Source organism: Somniosus microcephalus, chromosome 1 (assembly GCF_052327205.1).
Source record: "Somniosus microcephalus isolate GS21.2 chromosome 1, FLI_Smic_1.0, whole genome shotgun sequence".
In the NCBI taxonomy this organism is placed as follows: domain Eukaryota; kingdom Metazoa; phylum Chordata; class Chondrichthyes; order Squaliformes; family Somniosidae; genus Somniosus; species Somniosus microcephalus.
The window spans coordinates 436,761,636-436,781,781 of record NC_140987.1 but is presented as its reverse complement, the minus strand read 5'-3'; the positions used below and the strand labels follow the sequence as shown (position 1 = coordinate 436,781,781).

Here is a 20,146-nt window from a genome sequence, read left to right as displayed (position 1 = left end):
CCTGCACAGCTCTTGGTCATCTCTTTGATTTCTCTATCGATTCCCGGCCACCACACAAACGCTCTGGCTAAGTTCTTCATTTTTACCCCACCCAGATGACCCTCATGAAGCTCATTGAGCACTCTATCCGTCAACTTAGGTGGAATTACTACTCTGGATCCACACATCAAGGTTCCTCTGCACACTGACAGCTGTTCTCTTCTCGTCGAGAATGCTGGCAGCAGTGGTTCGCCATGTGCTGGCCACCCCTTCACCGTTAAATCATAGACCCGCGATAATGTCGGGTCATTCCGTGTTTCCTTTTCTATGTTTGCATTCGTCACAGGGAGACATTCGACTATGGTCGAGTGAAATATCTCCATTGGATCCACTGCAAGGTCTTCTTCTTCCACCGTCGGCAACGGTAGGCGTGACAATCCATCAGCATTCCCATGCTGTTTAGTTCCTTTGTACTCGATGTCATATTGGTGTGCCCCTAGGAAAAGGGACCACCTCTGCAGTCGTTGTGCTGTCATTATCGGTACACCCTTCTGAGGGTTGAAAATGGAGACAAGAGGTTGATGATCGGTTAGTAGAGTAAATTTTTGACCGTGCAGGTAGTGATTGAACTTCTTCACCCCCCACACTAGGCTGAGGGCCTCTCTGTCAATCTGGGCGTAGTTACGCTCGGCAGAAGTTAACGAGCATGACGCAAAAGCTATCGGCCTCTCTAAACCATCAAGGAATTTATGTGACAGTACCGCCCCAATGCCGTAGGGAGACGCATCACACGCCAGTCTGATCAGCAGTGCTGGGTTGTAGTGAGCCAATACTTCTCTTGAAGTGATTAAGTCCTTACTCTTCTGAAAGGCCCGCTTACAGTCATTGCTCCATTTCCATGCTACTCCCGTTCGTAGCAGGGCGTTCAGTGGGTGCAGAATTGTCGACAAATTCGGCAAAAACTAATGGTAGTAATTCACCAATCCTAGGAATTACCTCAGTTGCGACACATTTTCAGGCGCCGGGGCCTTAACAACCGCTTCAAATTTGTCAGGGGACTTATGTAACCCCTCTTCATCAATCACGTGGCCACAATACGATATCTGTTTCTTAAAAAACTCGCACTTGGGGCGGTTGGCTCGTAGCCCATGTTCCCGTAGTCTAGTGAGCACCTGTTCTAGGTTGCTAAGGTGTTCACTGTCATCTTCACCTGTCACAAGGATGTCGTCCAAGTAACACTGAGTCCCCGGAATCCCTTGCAGGACTTGTTCCATTGCTCTTTGCCATATCGCCGGAGCCGATGCTACTCCGAATACCAATCGATGATACTGGTAAAGACCTTTGTGAGTGTTAATCGTGAGATACTTCCTAGAGGATTCTTCAACCTCCATCTGCAAATATGCTTGTGCTAGGTCAATTTTTGTAACACGCTTCCCTCCAGACAGTGAGGCGAAGATGTCTTCTATCCTTGAAAGAGGATATTGTACTGTGTGAAGGACTGGGTTCACCGTCACCTTGAAATCCCCACAGATGCGAACCTTCCTTGGCTCCTCAGACTTATTGTTCAATGTTTTCTTCATGACAGGAACGATGGGTGTCGCCCACTCGCTCCAGTCGACCTTAGACAACACGCCTGCCTTCTCCAGATTCTCCAGCTCTGCCTCGACGGCTGGGCGAATTGCATATGGTACCGGTCTTGCTTTGAAAAACTTGGGAATTGCATTCTCTGCTATTTTTATCGAGGCGGTTACACCTTTAAGAGTGCCTAGTTCTTGTTGAAATACCTCTTTGGCGTTAGCTAAGATTGTTGACAATCGTCCAGGAGCGACGTCTTCATCTTTTTTACCGTCCGCCATCATAGCATGAATGGAGTGCCAATCTAAGCTTATCTTCCTGATCCATTCACGTCCCAATAACGGTGGTCCACCATTTTGTAGTATGTAGAGATACAATTTCCGTATTTTCTTGCCGTTGTATTCGACAGGCACCCTTATTTTTCCTCTGGGGTATCCTTTTTGCCCCGTATACGTCGTCAAGACGATGGATGTCTCTCTCAAGGGTATGTGTGAGAATAGCCGCTCATAGTCTCGTCGATTCATGACGGTTAGCGCTGATCCTGTATCCAATTCCATTTTAACTTGGGACCCTGCTATCGTGAGGGTGACCCAAATGGTTCGGTGATCCTCTTTTGCAATTACATTGTGAAGTTTGAGACAGCTTAGTCTCCTGTTCCCGGATTCACTATCGCTCATCTGGTCTTCGGAACTACTGTCCGTCATCTTTTGTACTTTCTTGTACGGTTCCTTAGTAGCCTTTTTGTTGTCGCTGGTCTTCTTCCCAGACCTGCAAACTTGTGCAATGTGTCCCATCTTCCCGCATTGCCTGCATATTTTGTCTTTGGACCAGCAGTCCTTCTGGTCATGGTTAGTTCTGCCGCAGCGATAACATTTTGCAAATCCCCGTGTCATTTCGTGGGTGCCGTATTCCTGTGGCTATTGTTGAATTTCTGCAACTCCCCTGGCTGCTGCTTCATACGATACTGCCACGCTGAAAGCCTTATCTAGCGTCAGCTCTTTCTCTGAGAGTAACTTCTTCTGTGTTCCTTCACTCAGGAGTCCACAGACAAATTTGTCCCGTAGGGTATCTGCCAGTCCTGCTCCGAACTGGCAGTGCTTTGATAGCTTGCGTAGTTCCGTAAGGTACTCAGCATTGCTCTCATCTTTATGCTGAGTTCTCCTGTGGAATTTAAATCTTTCTGCTATCAACAGCGGTGCAGGGTTTAGGTGTTCCTGTAGGACAGCAACAATTTCGTTAAAACTCTTCACCTTCGGTTTGGCTGGAGTAATCAGGTCCCGCAATAGGCCGTACGTTCTAGCGCCCATTAAGTTTAGCAATACCGATGCCTTTTTCTCATCAGCTATTTCGTTTGCCTCGCAATATACCTCAACTCTTTCCACATACGTGGTCCAGTCCTCTATTGTATTATCGAAGGCAGCGATACAGCCGGTCTTCGGCATCTTGCAAATCTAAAATGGCACCTCCCGCGCTTTGCCTTCTTCCCCGATTTAACAAAATGGCTCCTCCCGCGCTTTGCCTTCTTCCCCGCTGAATAAGATGGCGCCTCCCACGCTTTGCCTTCTTCCCCGCTGTTGCTAGCGCTGCTTTCCGCGGTTTCTTGCACGTTTAATATTTCTTTTTTTATTATTTTTCCCGTCGTGGAACAACCCTGTGGGACTCTTGCCTCCCTCTTCTCGGGTCTATATGCAGCCTGGCTTCGTAGCACCGGCCGCGCCCTGTGTGCTCCACCATCTCTCTCTCTTCTTCCCGACAACGCTGCTCGGCCCCGTTGCAAGCCACCCGCTCGAGTTCGCGACCGCCGCAGCCCAGGAAGGATCAGTGTACTACCTGCCACCAGCCCGATTAGCTGAAGCACCGTCGACAGGAACCAGGCCCCGCTTTCGACAGCTTCTCCAGCAATCTTCAACTCTGCTAACACAAGGGCGGATGCCCACGGTCGACGCCCGTTTCTACTGCTTTATTTTTTCCAGGCCTCGACCTCTGCTCACTTCACTGTAGGAATGGATCCCAGGAGGTGGTGCAGACTGTAGATAAGTTCGTATCTGCTCGTCGTCAGTATTATGTCCGTGAATGATTGAGACACGGACAGCAGGAGTTGAACAAAGCAAGTCTTTACTGATTGACGTCGATCGGGAACTGATCACAACAGAGGCTCACTAGCGCCTTTTATACAGGGGTGGTCACTGCCGGTACTGCAGTCTGAGACCAGTTATTCTCTTAAAGGTGCATACACAACAAATTCCGTGGGATCTTTAACCTCCACCTGAACAGGTAGATGGAAACTCGGCTCAGTGTCTCATCCGAAGGAGAGCAGGTTCGACAATCCAGCACTCCCTCAGTACTGCACTGAAGTGGCATCCTAAGAATTGGTAGTTCCATGGTGTGGGCTTATATGCACCAGGAATTGTGGCTTGCGGCGGCCCCACTCTTGAAACACCATGCAGAGATGGGAGTCTTCATCCCATCAATTGAAACTGGATTCAAACCCAGGTGAAAGGATAACATTCTAACCCACTGCGCCACCCAGCCTACCTGCCTGCTTACTGGGAAGCGTTTTGTACAGATTTTTGGAGAAGTCTACGCTGAACTTTGTGGAGTTTCAGAGAGTCAGTGGAAAAAAATGTACTCCTTCAAAATCATAAAGCCTAGTTATTGAACATCAGTAATATTCAGGACTATCATTTCTCCGAGTGGAGTGACTTGACAGGCCCCCAAGCCTTTAAAATACTTACAGTTTCTTCAGTTTGAAAAGTCCTGAAAAGGCTTTGCTGGATATGGAACTAATTAAATTGTATTGCAACACCCTGTGGAAGAAAACACAGAAATCTACTTTAAAAATGAAGCAAAAAAGATGCAAGAGAACTGGCAGACTACAACTGATCACAACCACAGGCAAAGCACAGAAAATTTCTATCCAAATTTCACGGGCAGCGGGTGATATTTGATAGACCTTGCACAGAACGTGATCCAGCCTACAGAAAGTGCTCCATCTGAGATGAGGTTTGTGCATCAATAAAATGTGGCCCAGTTGACTTGGTCATTGTGAAGATGCATGTTTAATACCGGGTCATATGACTCTCCAAGTAATTTTTAAGTATTTGTATAAGGTGCAATAGTAGGATAACAGGAACTTTCATGAAATCAGTGCAGCCTATTGAAAATGGCCAGCTTTCAATGTGATATTGTTGTGTTGATCTTTTTATTCCAGCAATGAGTTTATGCACATCTCCCAGAGTCTCCATGGTCGGTGCAATGAATGGAATGCACCATGTGGCAGTTGCGTGGCACTTGGATATGCCTTGAAATCCTTCTCTTACGGTCTTTTTATATGGCAGAATCTATTCTACAAGAATCAGTTCTGTAATTTTCCAGGGCCCAAGTGTTGTGGATCCACTTGATTTACACTGTTCAACGGACATAAACAGCATGTGCTGTTTTGGAAAATAGCTATCAGATCTTATAAGCCCTGAGCGACAGCAGCATGGTCACCATGGTCTGGAAGCTGTTTTGCATGCTGCTGTCTGTCATGAATCTTACCATTCATGTAGAAATGACTCATGAGATAACACTGGGCGGCCAGCTGGTGGCGCCGTCCAAGGAAAGTATAAATACTCGGGCGTGGGCCCAGCTTGCTCAGGACGTTTTTGTAACCAGGAACTAGTGATGTAACTAGAACTCATGGTTGTGAAACAGTTGATTAAAGCCTTGTTTAATACTCAGACCAAGTGATTAGTAGTTTTCTTACGTCACTGTCTATTCTCTGTCCTGTTTTGGGGGAGTTCGAGGAAGCAACTGGACCCTGGCCACTTCTTAGCTGGGGGTCTGCAGCAGGTTCCATTGAAGTTGCCACCAGCTTCATTGATGTCGGCAATGCAGAAAAAGTTTTTCTGATGTTGCCGCAAATGAGAAACAGATGACAATCTGTTTTAGTGATGTTGACCTAGACAGCAGAAGAACTCCCTTGCTCTTCTTTGAATAGTGTCATGGGAGCTTTTACATCCACCTGGGAGGGCAGACGGGCCTCAGTTTAACGTCTCATTCGAAAGGCGACACTTCCGATGGTGCGGCATTCCCTGAAGGGCCAGGCTAGATTATGTGCTCAAGTCTCTGAAGTGGTCCTTGAGTCCATGACCTTTCTGACTCAGAGGTGAGAGTGTTACCACTGGGCCAAGGCTGACAGCAAAAAAAACAAAATTAAAGCCAAAAAAATAAAATTAAGGCACAGTATAGGAAAGCACAGAGGGAATAAGGACTGTAGGGCAAGTCAGATTAAAATGTTTAAACTTGTGATTTCATTTTACATTAACATAGTTTGATATTTATGTTTGTAGATAATGAGTAATATTATTACAGTATTCTGCGGCGAGTGTCTCACCTCCTGACTCCCCAAAGCCTTTCCACCATCTACAAGGCACAAATAAGGAGTGTGATGGAATACTCTCCACTTGCCTGGATGAGTGCAGCTCCAACAACACTCAAGAAGCTCAACACCATCCAGGACAAAGCAGCCCGCTTGATTGGCACCCCATCCACCACCTTAAACATTCACTCCCTCCACCACCGGCACACCGTGGCTGCAGTGTGTACCATCTACAAGATGCACTGCAGCAACTCGCCAAGGCTTCTCAGGCAGCACCTCCCAAACCCGTGACCTCTTCCACCTAGAAGGACAAGGGCAGCAGGCGCATGGGAACACCATCACCTGCAAGTTCCCCTCCAAGTTGCACACCATCCTGACTTGGAAATATATCGCTGATCCTTCATTGTCGCTGGGTCAAAATCCTGGAACTCCCTACCTAACAGCACTGTGGGAGTACCTTCACCACACAGACTGCAGCGGTTCAAGAAGGCGGCTCACCACCACCTTCTTGAGGGCAACTAGGGATGGGCAATAAATGTTGGCCTTGCCAGTGACGCCCACATCCCATAAAACAAATAAAAATAATGTAAATCCTCACATCTGAGTAATTTTTAATATCAATGTGAGCTGAAAACTTACAAAACTGGCCAGCTCAGGGAAATGGTCATTATCTTGGTTAATGGTTAAAATCACAGATAAAAAAATAAATCAGCATGAATCAAGATGTGATTAGTTTGTTGTACACAGGTTCAGATATATAAATGCTTTTCTATTTGTTTCCCTTTTTTGAATTTTAACAATATAAAATGTTCTAGATTGTTTTTAAAAAAAGGGAAAACCTGCGCGTTGTACAAATATGTTGGTAGAATCCTGCATTCCACACGGCAAAGCAGAAGCCTTTTCAAACATGTGTTTTGTGTGAAGTTATTTAAATCGAGTCATTAATATGTCTCCTCACTGCCTCATCACTGGCTGCTTTTAAACTACCGCTGTCTTCGTTTGAAGTTCCACGAAACCAATGTCCCCGAACCGCCTCCATTTCCCAGTGGCAGACCCATGGATCCAATTTTTTTATGAGTCGAGTCTGCTTCCAAGATAAGGAAGCCAGGTTTGACAGTGCGAACGGTGAGAAGTGGCTCATGGGCACTGGTCTCCCAGAATCGAAATTGCACCATTTCCTACTCAAATGCATTCTTTATTCAAGTCAACACAACTCCTTACTTCCCTTGATTTTGAATTCATGCTATACTCCGCATGCTGTTAAAACCCAAGCTTTATATTACCAGACCCCTCATTATTTCTCCTATTCTTTACAGCTTTCGTGAGGGTTTTATACTATGGACCTTCACTTCGGTCAGTTTCCACATGTACGCTGACGACACCCAGCTCTACCTCACCACCACCTCTCTTGACCGCTCCACTGCCTCTGATTGGTCACGCTGCTTCTGCTCATCTGGTATTGGATGAGAAGAAATTTCCTCCAATTAAATATTAGGAAGACCAAAGCCATTGGGAGGAATTTTAACCCCCAATAAACAGGTGGGCTGGGGTCGGGTGAGGGTTGAAGTGTTAAAAAACTGAATCCCAACCCCAACCCACCCATTTCTGGTTTTAGCAGAGACGGGGCAGAGGGGTGGGGGGGGGGGCCGGACAGCCAATCCGCTCCCAGAAGGCAGGTCGTCCATTTAATTATTATAATGAGGCTGGCGTGCCTCAGATTTAACCACCATTTCAAATTTAACTCTGGCTGGTCGGGTTTCTTAGGCCTCAGGGAACCGAGGCGAGGACTGCTGGATCCAGGAGGTCAATGCCTTTACACTTACCTGCTGGATCCAGCGTCCCTGCCTTACCCATCCACCGCATTCGGACAACCCCCCCCCCCACCCCTGAGGCCTCCGATTCCCCCCATGAGGCGCCCAACACTCCCCCAGCCCCGATCCTCCCCACCCGCCGATGCTCCTCCTACCCCAAACCTCTCTCCCCCCCAGATGGTCCTCCGGCCAGCCCCAATCCTCTCTCCCCCCCAGATGCTCCTCCAGCCAGCCCCGATCCTCTCTCCCCCTCGCCCCCGATGCTCCTCTAGCCCCCAACCACTCCCCACCCGATCCCTCCCTCCCTCCTCTCTGCAGCTTACCCAGCTTCTCCATCTGGCTGGCTGCAGGTGGGAAACAGAGCTGTGAACTGCAAATCAGGCCCTGCCGTTAAGTTCTCCCGGGTTTCCTGACCACTTTCGAGTCACCACCCCCCCTCCGCTCCCGACCAGTCTCCAGATTAAAATTCCGGCCATTGTCTTTGGTCTGCGATACAAACTCCATTCCCTAGCTACCGACTCTATCCACCTCCTTGGCCAATGTCTGAGGCTGAACCAGACCGATCGCAACCTCGGCGTCCTATTTGACCCCGAGCTGAGCTTCCGACCCCATATCCTCTCCATCAGCAAGACCGCCTACTTCCACCTCCGTAACATCGCCCGTCCTGCTCCTGTCTCAGCCCCTCTGTTGCCGAAACTCTCATCCATTCTTTTGTTACCTCCAGATTCAACTATTCCAATGCTCTCTTGGCAGGCTTTCCACCCTCCATAAACTTCAGCTCATCCAAAACTCTGCTGCCCGTATCCTAACTCGCACCCATCGCCCCCTGTGCTCACTGACCTACCTTGGCTCCTGGTCTGGCAACACCTCGAATTTAAAATTCTCATCCTTGTGTTCAAATCCCTCCATGGCCTCACTCTTCCCTATCTCTGTAACCTCCCCCAGCCCTACAACTCTCCGAGATCTGTGCGCTCCTCCAATTCTGGCCTCTTGCGCATCTCCGATTTCCATTGCCCCACCGCTGGCGACCGTGCTTTCAGATGCCTAGGACGTAACTTCTGGAATTCCCTCCCTAAACCTCTCCACTTCTCTACGTGGCTCAGTGTCAAATTCTTGTTTCATAACGCACCTGTGAAGTGCCTTGGGACATTTTACTATGTTAAAGGTGCTATATAAATGCAAGTTGTTGTTCCAATTTTAAAAAAAATGCTCTTATACTTGGGGAACATATATTCTTGAGCCTAACAAAATATTTCTACAGTTAAAATTTTATATAACTGCTCTCTCAAAAGCTTGTTGGGTAAATGCAGATACAGGCCAATTAGGAGGGGCAAGTAAGTAGTGCAGATGGGAGCAGGAAGTTGCATAGGTACATAGACAGATTAAGTGAGTGGGAAAAACTGAGGTAACTGGAGTTCAATGTGAGCAAGTGTGAGGTCATCCACTTTGGACCCAAGCAGTCCAAAGACACAAATCATTAAAAGCTAGTGGACAGGTACAAAAAGCCATCAAAAAGGCTACTGGAATGTCGGCCTGTTACCTCAAGGGGTCTGGAATACAAAGGGGAGGAAGTGATGCTTCAGTACAGAGCCTTGGTCAGACCCCATCTGGAGCACTGCGTTCAGTTTTGGGCACCGAACCTCAGGAAGGATATCATGGCCTTGGAGTGGGTGCAGCACAGATTCACCAGAATGACACCAGGACTTAAAAGATTAAATTATGTGGACTGGTTACATAAACTTGGCTTGTATTCCCTTGAGTATAGAAGTTTGAGGGTGATCTGATCGAGGTGTTTAAAATGTTAAAAGGATTTTTTTTTAAATTCGTTTTTATGGGATGTGGGCGTCGCTGGCAAGCCCAGCATTTATTGCCCATCCCTAATTGCTCTTGAGAAGGCGGTGGTGAGCCGCCTTCTTGAACCGCTGCAGTCCGTGTGGTGAAGGTACTCCCACAGTGGGGTTGATATTTCATCTGGTGGGGTAATCAAGAACAAGGGACATAATGTTAAAATTAGTGCTCGGACATTCAGGAATGAAATCAGGAAGCACTTTTTCCACACAGAAGGTAATGGAAATCTGGAACTCTTGCCCCCTAAAGGCTGCGGATGCTGGAACAATTGGAGATTTCAAGATTGAGATAGATAGATTTCTGTTGGGTAAGGGTATCAAGGGATATGGAGTAAAGGCAGGAAAATGGAGTTGAAGTGCAGATCAGCCATGATCTAATATTCAAATCACCATTTAATTCTTCAGTAACCCATTGAATACAATAAAGCAGTGTGACTAGTAGTAGGGCACTTTAAAGGAATATGTTACAAAGTGACATTTTTTTAAGACACATCCTTTTGACAGGAATGGGGAAGAATATGGCGTATTCATCTGAATTGTCATATAATCCCAAAATATTGTAATGGGAGGTATCTTTGTGCATACTACTGTGTTGCTTAAACTGATGATCAGAGGTTGCTTGGGAATTGGGTAATTTAGGAAGAAAGAAAGAAGGAAAGAAAGACTTGCATTTATATAGCGCCTTTCATGACTTCAGGATGTCCCAAAATGCTTTACAGCCAATGAAGTACTTTTGAAGTGTAGTCACTGTTGTAAGGTAGACCGACAATTCGTGCACAGCAAGCTCCCACAAACAGCAATGTGATAATGACCAGGTAATCTGCTTTAGTGATGTTGATTGAGGGATAAATATTGGCCAGGACACCGGGGAGAACTCCCCTGCTCTTCTTCAATATAGTGCCCATGGGATCTTTTACGTCCACCCAAGAGAGCAGACGGGGCCTCGGTTTAACGTCTCATCCAAAAGACGGCATCTCTGACAGTGCAGCACTTATGTAATATTTACGTAGAATTGCCAATCCCTCTTCCTACACAGTGCCAGCATGAATTGAGTGTGTTGCACGTACTTCATGTTATGATGGCACTCAAGCATGGGGGAGGAGGAGTTCTACACATGTGCTATCTATAAGCTACAGTTTTTTAGCATGAGAACAAGCAAGAGGCATTAATGAAATGAAGAGGGAGTGGCTCAGAGGAATCAGTTCATCTGTGGATGTTTCTCTGAGGGAGGGGGGAACTGAGAAACATCAGTAAGAGTACGAATATCTCCCCAAAAGCCATATTCCATAATAACATTTCAGGATCATATCTGTTTGATGCAGATTTGCCCTTTACTTCTTTCAACTGAGACAACCATTGCCTTCGATTTGCCCAAACTATATCTGGCCAACATTAAGTTAGCAATCAGCTTGAACATGACAATCAAACGGTACTGTTTTTGAAGGTTTCAATGGCTAATTAATTTGTTCTTTTGATATTATAGAAATACTCACAATATATCCAGTTGTCGGTATCTAATGAACATGTCATCTGTGAGAGTTGTGATATTGTTATGAGCTAGCTTCCTAGATTGAGGCAGAGATACAGAAAGATATAAAAGCATTTTTGGCTTTATATGACAAGACATTTATAACAGCATGGAGTTCTTATCTAGAGTCAATGTTCCCATTTCTTCAGGTCTCACTGTAACCTTCGTAATTGTAGAAGTTTCAACAGAGGAGGAGGCATTTGGCTCATCATGCCATGCTGGTGCTAACTCCACATTGGTGCTACGTATTCTAATCCAATTCCCTTGTTCTTTCCCCAAACTTGTTAATGTCTTTCATCTCCTTTCTCTAGTAGCAAGCACATGACCTCCCATGTGACAGCCATTTCATGTGCTGTTCTTTGGCTGTTGGAGTTTGGGAATAGTGATGTGGGTAGACAGTGAATTTGTTGGTTTATCTCTGGCATCTCCTTCTAAACCTTTGGAGATCAAGGAGTATTAATGCACAGGCTTCCTTAGGACATGGGTGGATTCTTCATGGTTTGTGGGCTTGATAAGCAAATGCTTTCTTATGTTCTTATATAGGAAAATATGTGAGGTGTAATGGAAAGGTCTGATCATTAGGTGGGAGAACTGCTTCCTGAAAAAGAAACATTGACGGCTGATGGGTGACTGATGCGGACATCCACCATTTTATTCCACTGTTGATCATGTTGCTAAAGTGAAGGAACAGTCAAGTTACTTACAGTACAATTACATTGGAGGAAAATGATGGCACAGAGAGAAACCCTGCGTCTTCACAGATGGCTGTTGAACCTTGACACGTGCAACTTTCTGGGTACACATCAAGTACTGGAAAGAAGGATAAGATTGTAAATGAATTAAAATTAACCAATTTTATACTGTATCATAAAGGTGTGAATTATACCTTTGTTTGGTTGGAGGAGATTTTCTGTACACAAAGTGAGAGATACAATGCTGGGAAATGGAACACATTTTTCATTTGGGCACTTAAGCTCCGATTTTAACTCTGTGTCCCCTGCATGCCAAAAAATGGGCCTGCCTGAATTTCTAGGCCATAGATTGTTATTTTTCATATAGGAAACATCAGCCTACAAATAGAGTAAAATATCTGTTTACTCACAACAATCCTGTGGTTCGTTATCATGACGCTTAACTTGTTCGAAGTACCAATCTACAAGCTTTGGCCAGCCATGGAGGTCAGCTAAAATGGGAAAAATTAAGTAAGTAAGTGATTACATCAAAGCTTCACTCTTGGGATAAACTCTAAAATGATTTTCAAATTTGAACCATCCAAAATTGAACCCACTTGGAGGTACTTCAAGGGGAAAACCCCCCAGAATTTTTGACAAGCCTATTTGAAAGGATTTAGATTGAGAAGAGCCGTAAGAAGAAAGTCAGCATACAAATACATGTTTTTTTTTCATTCTGTGTGACACTATCAGCAGAACTGATTTGGGCAAGTTACTGAGCCGAGCAGTACGAGAGCTTAACCAATATCAATATAGATATTCATCAGTAAAAGGATAAAAAAAACCATAGCACTATTCGAAGGACTGCAGGGAGTTCTCCTGCTGTTCTGGCCAACGTTCTGGCCTCAATCTAAAAATAAATTGACTGGTCATTAATCTTGTGGCTGTTTTATGTCAAATTACTGGTGCGGAATGACTGCTGTGTTTGCCAGCATAACAATAGATTCTGCATTTCAAAAAGTAATTAGTTACCTGAAGTGCTTCAGACAAAAAAGTATTATTTATTACAATAATCCTGGCAACTCTGAATGCGCATACTATCAGATACTATCAGCTTTAGTTAATCTTTGGCTCGGTGGTAACACTTGAACATCTGAGTCAGAAAGTCATGGGTTCAAGCCCCACTCCCGGACTTAAGCACGTAATCTAAGCTGATCCTCCAGTGCAGTACTAAGGGAGTGCGGCATTCTTAGAGGTGCTGTCTTTCAGATGAGATGTTAAACCTAGGCTCTATTTGCCTGGTAATGTGGATATAAAAGATCCATGGCACTATTTGAAGAAGTGCAGAGGAGTTCTCCCAGTGTTTATCATTCAAACAGCATCCAGGTCATTTATCTCAATGCTATTTGTGGGACTTGGCTGTGTGCAAATTAGCTGTCTTGTTTGCCCACACAATAACCATGACTTCACTTCAAAACAATATAATTAATTGTCTCTTATTATGTCCGTGTATAATTGAGACATGGACAGCAGGAGTTGATTTAAACAAGTCTTTACTGAATGGAGTCAATTGGGAAACTGAAACTACAGAGGCTTGCTAGCGCCTTTTATACAGGGGTGGTCACTGCCGGTACTGCAGTCTGAGACCAGTTATTCCCTTAAAGGTACATACACAACAATTCCTCCCCTTTTAGATAAACAGTACATAACATTCATTTAACAACTAAATTATAACTAATTACAATCACAATTACGGTTGCTAGATACATTGGTTGAGGTTAAGCAATTATAAGTTCAGTCTTTGAGGAGGCTTCCTGATTCTGTCTGGATAACGCCTCTTTGGAGTATCAGGTTCTTCTGGCAAGGTAGAGTCTGGATCCATGTCGTTGTTTGGTTCATCTGCTTCCAATATCACCGATTCTGCGGTAGCTGCAATTGGTACGTCGATTTCATTGCCAGGTGTATCAGATCGTGGTGTGGGGTTGACGTTTTCCAGTGACTCTAGAATCTGGTCAGCATGGCGTCTTACAATGCTCTCTCCAACGTCCACGGTATACATGAGAGGTCCTTGCCGTGTACAAATCGTTCCTGGCTGCCATTTCTCAGTGCGGTAGTCCCGGGCCAAAACTGGTTGACCTATCTTAAAACTCCTGGTCGGCCTTTCATTCATATTCTGAAACTGCCTGTTCTCCACATCTCTTCGGACGTTTGGTTTAACCAAATCCAAGCGGCATCGTAGTCTTCGATTGAAGAACATCATGGCTGGAGTTTGGTTGGTAACCGCATGTGTCGCATTCCGGTAGGCAAACAAGAAGTTGTCCACCTTGTGTTGTAGGGGTATATCTTCATTACACATTGCCTTGATAGCCTTCTTGAATGTTTGAACAAACCTCTCGGCCAATCCATTAGTGGCTGGATGATATGGGGCAGATGTGTAATGCTTAACACCATTGTTCTATAAGAACCTCCGGAACTCTTCAGACACAAACTGTGGTCCATTGTCAGAGCAAATCTGTTCAGGCAGCCCATTCCTGGCGAATATGGTTCGTAAAACTGTGATAGTTTTTTCTGTGGTGGTTGAGGACATATTTATTACCTCTGGCCACTTTGAATGTGCATCCACCGCAATTAAAAACATCGAGTCCATGAAGGGACCAGCAAAATCAATGTGCACCCTTTGCCATGGAGATGAGGGCCACTCCCATGGATGTAGAGGAGCTTGTGGTGGGGCGTTTTGGACCTTCTGGCATCCTGTACAGCTCTTGGTCATCTCTTCGATTTCTCTATAGATTCCCGGCCACCACACAAACGCTCTGGCTAAGTTCTTCATTTTTACCCCTCCCAGATGACCCTCATGAAGCTCATTGAGCACTCTATCCTGCAATTTGGGTGGAATTACTACTCTGGATCCACACATCAAGGTTCCTCTGCAAACTGACAGCTGTTCTCTTCTCGGCGAGAATGCTGGCAGCAGTGGTTCGCCATGTGCTGGCCATCCTTTCACCATTAAATCATAGACCCAGGATAGTGTCGGGTCATTTCGTGTTTCCTTTTCTATGTTTGCATTCGTCACAGGGAGACATTCGACTATGGTCGAGTGGAATATCTCCATTGGATCCACTGCAAGGTCTTCTTCCACCGTCGGCAACGGTAGGCGCGACAATCCATCAGCATTCCCATGCTGTTTAGTTCCTTTGTACTCGATGTCATATTGGTGTGCCCCTAGGAAAAGGGACCACCTCTGCAGCCGTTGTGCTGTCATTATCGGTACGCCCTTCTGAGGGTTGAAAATGGAGACAAGAGGTTGATGATCAGTTAGTAGAGTAAATTTTTGACCGTGCAGGTAGTGATTGAACTTCTTCACCCCCCACACTAGGCTGAGGGCCTCTCTGTCAATCTGGGCGTAGTTACGCTCGGCAGAAGTTAACGAGCGTGACGCAAAAGTTATCGGCCTCTCTAAACCATCAAGGAATTTATGTGACAGTACTGCCCCAATGCCGTAGGGAGACGCATCACACGCCAGTCTGATCGGCAGTGCTGGGTTGTAGTGAGCCAATACTTCTCTTGAAGTGATTAAGTCCTTACTCTTCTGAAAGGCCCGCTTACAGTCATTGCTCTATTTCCATGCTACTCCCGTTCGTAGTAGGGCATTCAGTGGGTGCAGAATTGTGGACAAATTCGGTAAAATCTTATGGTAGTAATTCACCAATCCGAGGAATGACCTCAGTTGCGACACATTTTCAGGCGCTGGGGCCTTAACAACCACTTCAATTTTGTCAGGGGACTTATGTAACCCCTCTTCATCAATCACGTGGCCACAATACGACATCTGTTTCTTAAAAAACTCGCACTTGGGGCGGTTGGCTCGTAGCCCATGTTCCCGTAGTCTAGTGAGCACCTGTTCTAGGTTGTTAAGGTGTTCACTGTCATCTTCACCTGTCACAAGGATGTTGTCCAAGTAACACTGAGTCCCCGGAATCCCTTGCAGGACTTGTTCCATCGCTCTTTGCCATATTGCCGGAGCCGATGCTACTCCGAATACCAATCGATGATACTGGTAAAGACCTTTGTGAGTGTTTATCGTGAGATACTTCCTAGAGGATTCTTCAACCTCCATCTGCAAATATGCTTGTGCTAGGTCAATTTTTGTAACACGCTTCCCTCCAGATAGTGAGGCGAAGATGTCTTCTATCCTTGGAAGAGGATATTGTACTGTGTGAAGGACTGGGTTCACCGTCACCTTGAAGTCCCCACAGATGCGAACCTTCCTTGGCTCCTCAGACTTATTGCTTAACGTTTTCTTCATGACAGGAACGATGGGTGTCACCCACTCGCTCCAGTCGACCTTAGACAACACGCCTGCCTTCTCCAGATTCTCCAGCTCTGCCTCGACGGCTGGGCGAATTGCATATGGTACCGGTCTTGCTTTGAAAAACTTGGGAATTGCTCTTCTATTTTTATCGAGGCGGTTACGCCTTTAAGAGTGCCCAGTTCTTGTTGAAATACCTCTTTGGCGTTAGCTAAGATTGTTGACAATCGTCCAGGAGTGACGTCTTCATCTTTTTTACCATCCACCGTCATTGCATGAATGGAGTGCCAATCTAAGCTTATCTTCCTGATCCATTCACGTCCCAATAACGGTGGTCCACCATTTTGCAGTATGTAGAGATGCAATTTCCGTATTTTCTTGCCGTTGTATTCGACAGGCACCCTTATTTTTCCTCTGGGGTATACTTTTTGCCCTGTATACGTCGTCAAGACGATGGATGTCTCTCTCAAGGGTATGTGTGAGAATAGCCGCTCGTAGTCTCGTCGATTCATGACGGTTAGCGCTGATCCTGTATCCAATTCCATTTTAACTTGGGACCCTGCTATCGTGAGGGTGACCCAAATGGTTTGGTGATCCTCTTTTGCGATTACAGTGTGAAGTTTGAGACAGCTTAGTCTCTTGTTCCCGGATTCACTATCGCTCATCTGGTCTTCGGAACTACTGTCCGTCATCTTTTGTACTTTCTTGTACAATTCCTTAGTAGCCTTTTTGTTGTCGCTGGTCTTCTTCCCAGACCTGCAAACTCGTGCAATGTGTCCCATCTTTCCGCATTGCCTGCATAATTTGTCCTTGGACCAGCAGTCCTTCTGGTCATGGTTAGTTCTGCCGCAGCGATAACATTTTGCAAATCCCCGTGTCATTTCGTGGGTGCCGTATTCCTGTGGCTTTTGTTGTATTTCCGCAGCTCCCTTGGCTGCTGCTTCGTACGATACTGCCACGCTGAAAGCCTTATCTAGCGTCAGCTCTTTCTCTGAGAGTAACTTCTTCTGTGTTCCTTCACTCAGGAGTCCACAGACAAATTTGTCCCGTAGGGTATCTGCCAGTTCTGCTCCGAACTGGCAGTGCTTTGATAGCTTGCGTAGTTCCGTAAGGTACTCAGCATTGCTCTCATCTTTATGCTGAGTTCTCCTGTGGAATTTAAATCTTTCTGCTATCAGCAGCGGTGCAGGGTTTTGGTGTTCCTGTAGGACAGCAACAATTTCGTTAAAACTCTTCACCTTCAGTTTGGCTGGAGTAATTAGGTCCCGCAATAGGCCGTACGTTCTAGCGCCCATTAAGTTTAGCAATACCGATGCCTTTTTCTCATCGGCTATTTCGTTTGCCTCGCAATATACCTCGACTCTTTCCACATACGTGGTCCAGTCCTCTATTGTATTATCAAAGGCAGTGATACAGCCAGTCTTCGGCATCTTGAAAATCTAAAATGGCGCCTCCCACGCTTTGCCTTCTTCCCCGATTTAACGAAATGGCACCTCCCGTGCTTTGCCTTCTTCCCCGCTGATTAAGATGGCGCCTCCCGCGCTTTGCCTTCTTCCCCGCTGTTGCTAGCGCTGCTTTCCACGGTTTCCGTTGCAACCTGCAGCTCCTTGCAGTTTCCTGCGCGTTTAATATTTCTTTTTTTATTATTTTCCCGTCGTGGAACAACCCTGTGGGACTCTTGCCTCCCTCTTCTCGGGTCTGTACGCTGCCCGGCTTCGTAGCACCGGCCGCGCCCTGTGTGCTCCACCCTCTCTCTCCTCTTCCCGACAATGCTGCTCGGCCCCATTGCAAGCCACCCGCTCGAGTTCGCGACCGCCGCAGCCCAGGAAGGATCAGTGTACTACCTGCCACCAGCCCGATTAGCTGAAGCACCGTCGACAGGAACCAGGCCCCGCTCTCGACAGCTTCTCCAGCAATCTTCAACTCCGCTGACTCAGGGGCGGATACCCATGGTCGACGCCCGTTTCTACTGCTTCTTTCTTCCTTCTGGCCTCGACCTCTGCTCACTTCGCTTCAGGAATGGATCCCAGTAGGTGGTGCAGACTGTAGGTAAGTTCGTACCTGCTCGTCGCCAATATTATGTCCGTGTATAATTGAGACACGGACAGCAGGAGTTGATTTAAACAAGTCTTTACTGAATGGAGTCAATCGGGAAACTGAAACTACAGAGGCTTGCTAGCGCCTTTTATACAGGGGTGGTCACTGCCGGTACTGCAGTCTGAGACCAGTTATTCCCTTAAAGGTACATACACAACATCTCTGAAGAGTCTGAAGTGCTTTGGGATGTCTTGAGGGGATGAAAGGCTCTGTATAAACCCAAGTCCCTTCTTCACTAATATCCTGACTTCAAGAATCTTGATTATAAATCCCTCACTCATCCTTCTACAACCTCCTCCAAACCAATGTCTCAGGCATGCCCGACAGTCATGTCACTCCAGCCTCCTTTACATCCTCCCTTCATGCCACTCCTCTTTCAATGGTAGAGTTTTCAACTGTGTTGCTTCTCTTGTCTGGAATTCCTTCTCTAAACCTCTTTGCCTTGGTACTTTCCTCTCCCATTTTAAAGCCTCATTAAAACCTATCTTTTTGACTGTTATCTCTCCTAATTTCTACTCCTGCTCAGTGTCCATACTACGTGAAGAACTGTGGGACATATTATTATATTAAAGACTAGCAGGGGAGCCCCGCATTGCAGGGCAATTTTGGGGCTGGTGGATGTGTGGGCCGGGAGACTGGGACTGGATTTGGGTTGTCGGCAGTTTCCAGGGCTTTTTTGGGCCTGGTGGATGTGTGGGCCGGGAGCCTGGGACTGGATTTGGGCTGTCGGCAGTTGCAGAAGCCTAGGCCCGTTTTGCACTGTTTTTTAACCTAAACATTTCTAGCTTTTAATACCTTCAAAGATGAAAGTTAAAGCACTTATAAAACATTTTTGGTAAATCTTATTTTTTTTAAAAAAGAAACTGACCTGGATTACCAAAGTTTTTAGGTGCCCTGGCTGCTCTATAATGGCTGACAGATCCCTGAGATGAAAACGATTAGTCCCGCCCACACACACGCCAATTGGTCAACCATCGGGTGACTGAACTGTAGGATTGGTCAATCATGACGGCACAGGATTGGTCGACCTTGACGTCAGTCAATGCTAATGAGTGGATAATGAGTGGAATTTTGAAGGTTTTTTGTATAATGTGCGAACAATTTTTGACCGACCAAAAAGTAAATACACCTACAAGAGTCCCCTAATGATGAGCTTTCTTTTGATATAACACATGTGTAGGTACGCTCTATAACTTTTGATTGTATAGCCGGACAGACAGAGAGACAGAGAGACAGAGAGACATACTGTTTTATATATATACTAGCTGGAGTGCCCGGCGGTGCCGAGGCTTTTTCGAGGGCATGTTGTTATTGGAAGAGAGAGAGAGAGAGTGACTGGGGGGAAGAGAGAGAGCGACTGGGGGGAAGAGAGAGAGCGACTGGGGGAAGAGAGAGAGCGACTGGGGCGAAGAGAGAGAGCGACTGGGGGAAGAGAGAGAGCGACTGGGGGGAAGAGGGGGGGAAGAAGAGGGGGGAAGAGGGGGGGAAGGGGGGAAGGGGAGGGGGGAAGGGGAGGGGGGAAGGGGAGGGGGGGAGGGGAGGGGGGAGGGGAGGGGGGAAGGGGAGGGGAGGGGGAGGGGAGGGGGAGGGGAGGGGGAGGGGGAGGAGGGGGAGAGGAGGCAGGGAGGGGAGAGGGGGGAGGGGAGGGGAGGGGAGGGAGTGGGGGGAGGGGAGGGGGGAAGGGGGAGGGAGGGGTGGGGGAAGGTGGGAGGGGAGAGGGGGGGAGTCCCCGAGCCCCGCCCCCGATCTCCCGAGGCTCCCCCCCGATCTCCCGAGGCTCCCCCCCCGATCTCCCGAGGCTCCCCCCCGCCCCGATCTCCCAAGCCCCGCCCCACCGATCTCCCAAGCCCCGCCCCCCGAGGCTTGCCCCCCACCCCCCGATCTCCCGAGGCTCGCCCCCCACCCCTCCCGATCTCCCGAGGCTCGCCCCCCCCGATCACCCGAGGCTCGCCTCCCCCCGATCTCC

At 46.9% G+C, this 20,146-nt stretch overlaps 1 protein-coding gene across 1 annotated transcript in view; it reads right to left on the bottom strand.

Moving 5' to 3' along the window:
* Positions 1–20,146, bottom strand: part of rxfp2l (relaxin family peptide receptor 2, like) — a 152,371-nt gene that overhangs the window by 63,702 nt on the left and 68,523 nt on the right. Inside the window, exons 3-6 of the mRNA XM_086000929.1 lie at positions 12,206–12,286; positions 11,808–11,913; positions 11,069–11,140; positions 4,290–4,361 (exon numbers count right to left, since the gene is read on the bottom strand). Coding sequence (XP_085857055.1) covers positions 4,290–4,361; positions 11,069–11,140; positions 11,808–11,913; positions 12,206–12,286 — 331 coding nt within the window. The remainder of the gene's footprint in view (positions 1–4,289; positions 4,362–11,068; positions 11,141–11,807; positions 11,914–12,205; positions 12,287–20,146) is intronic.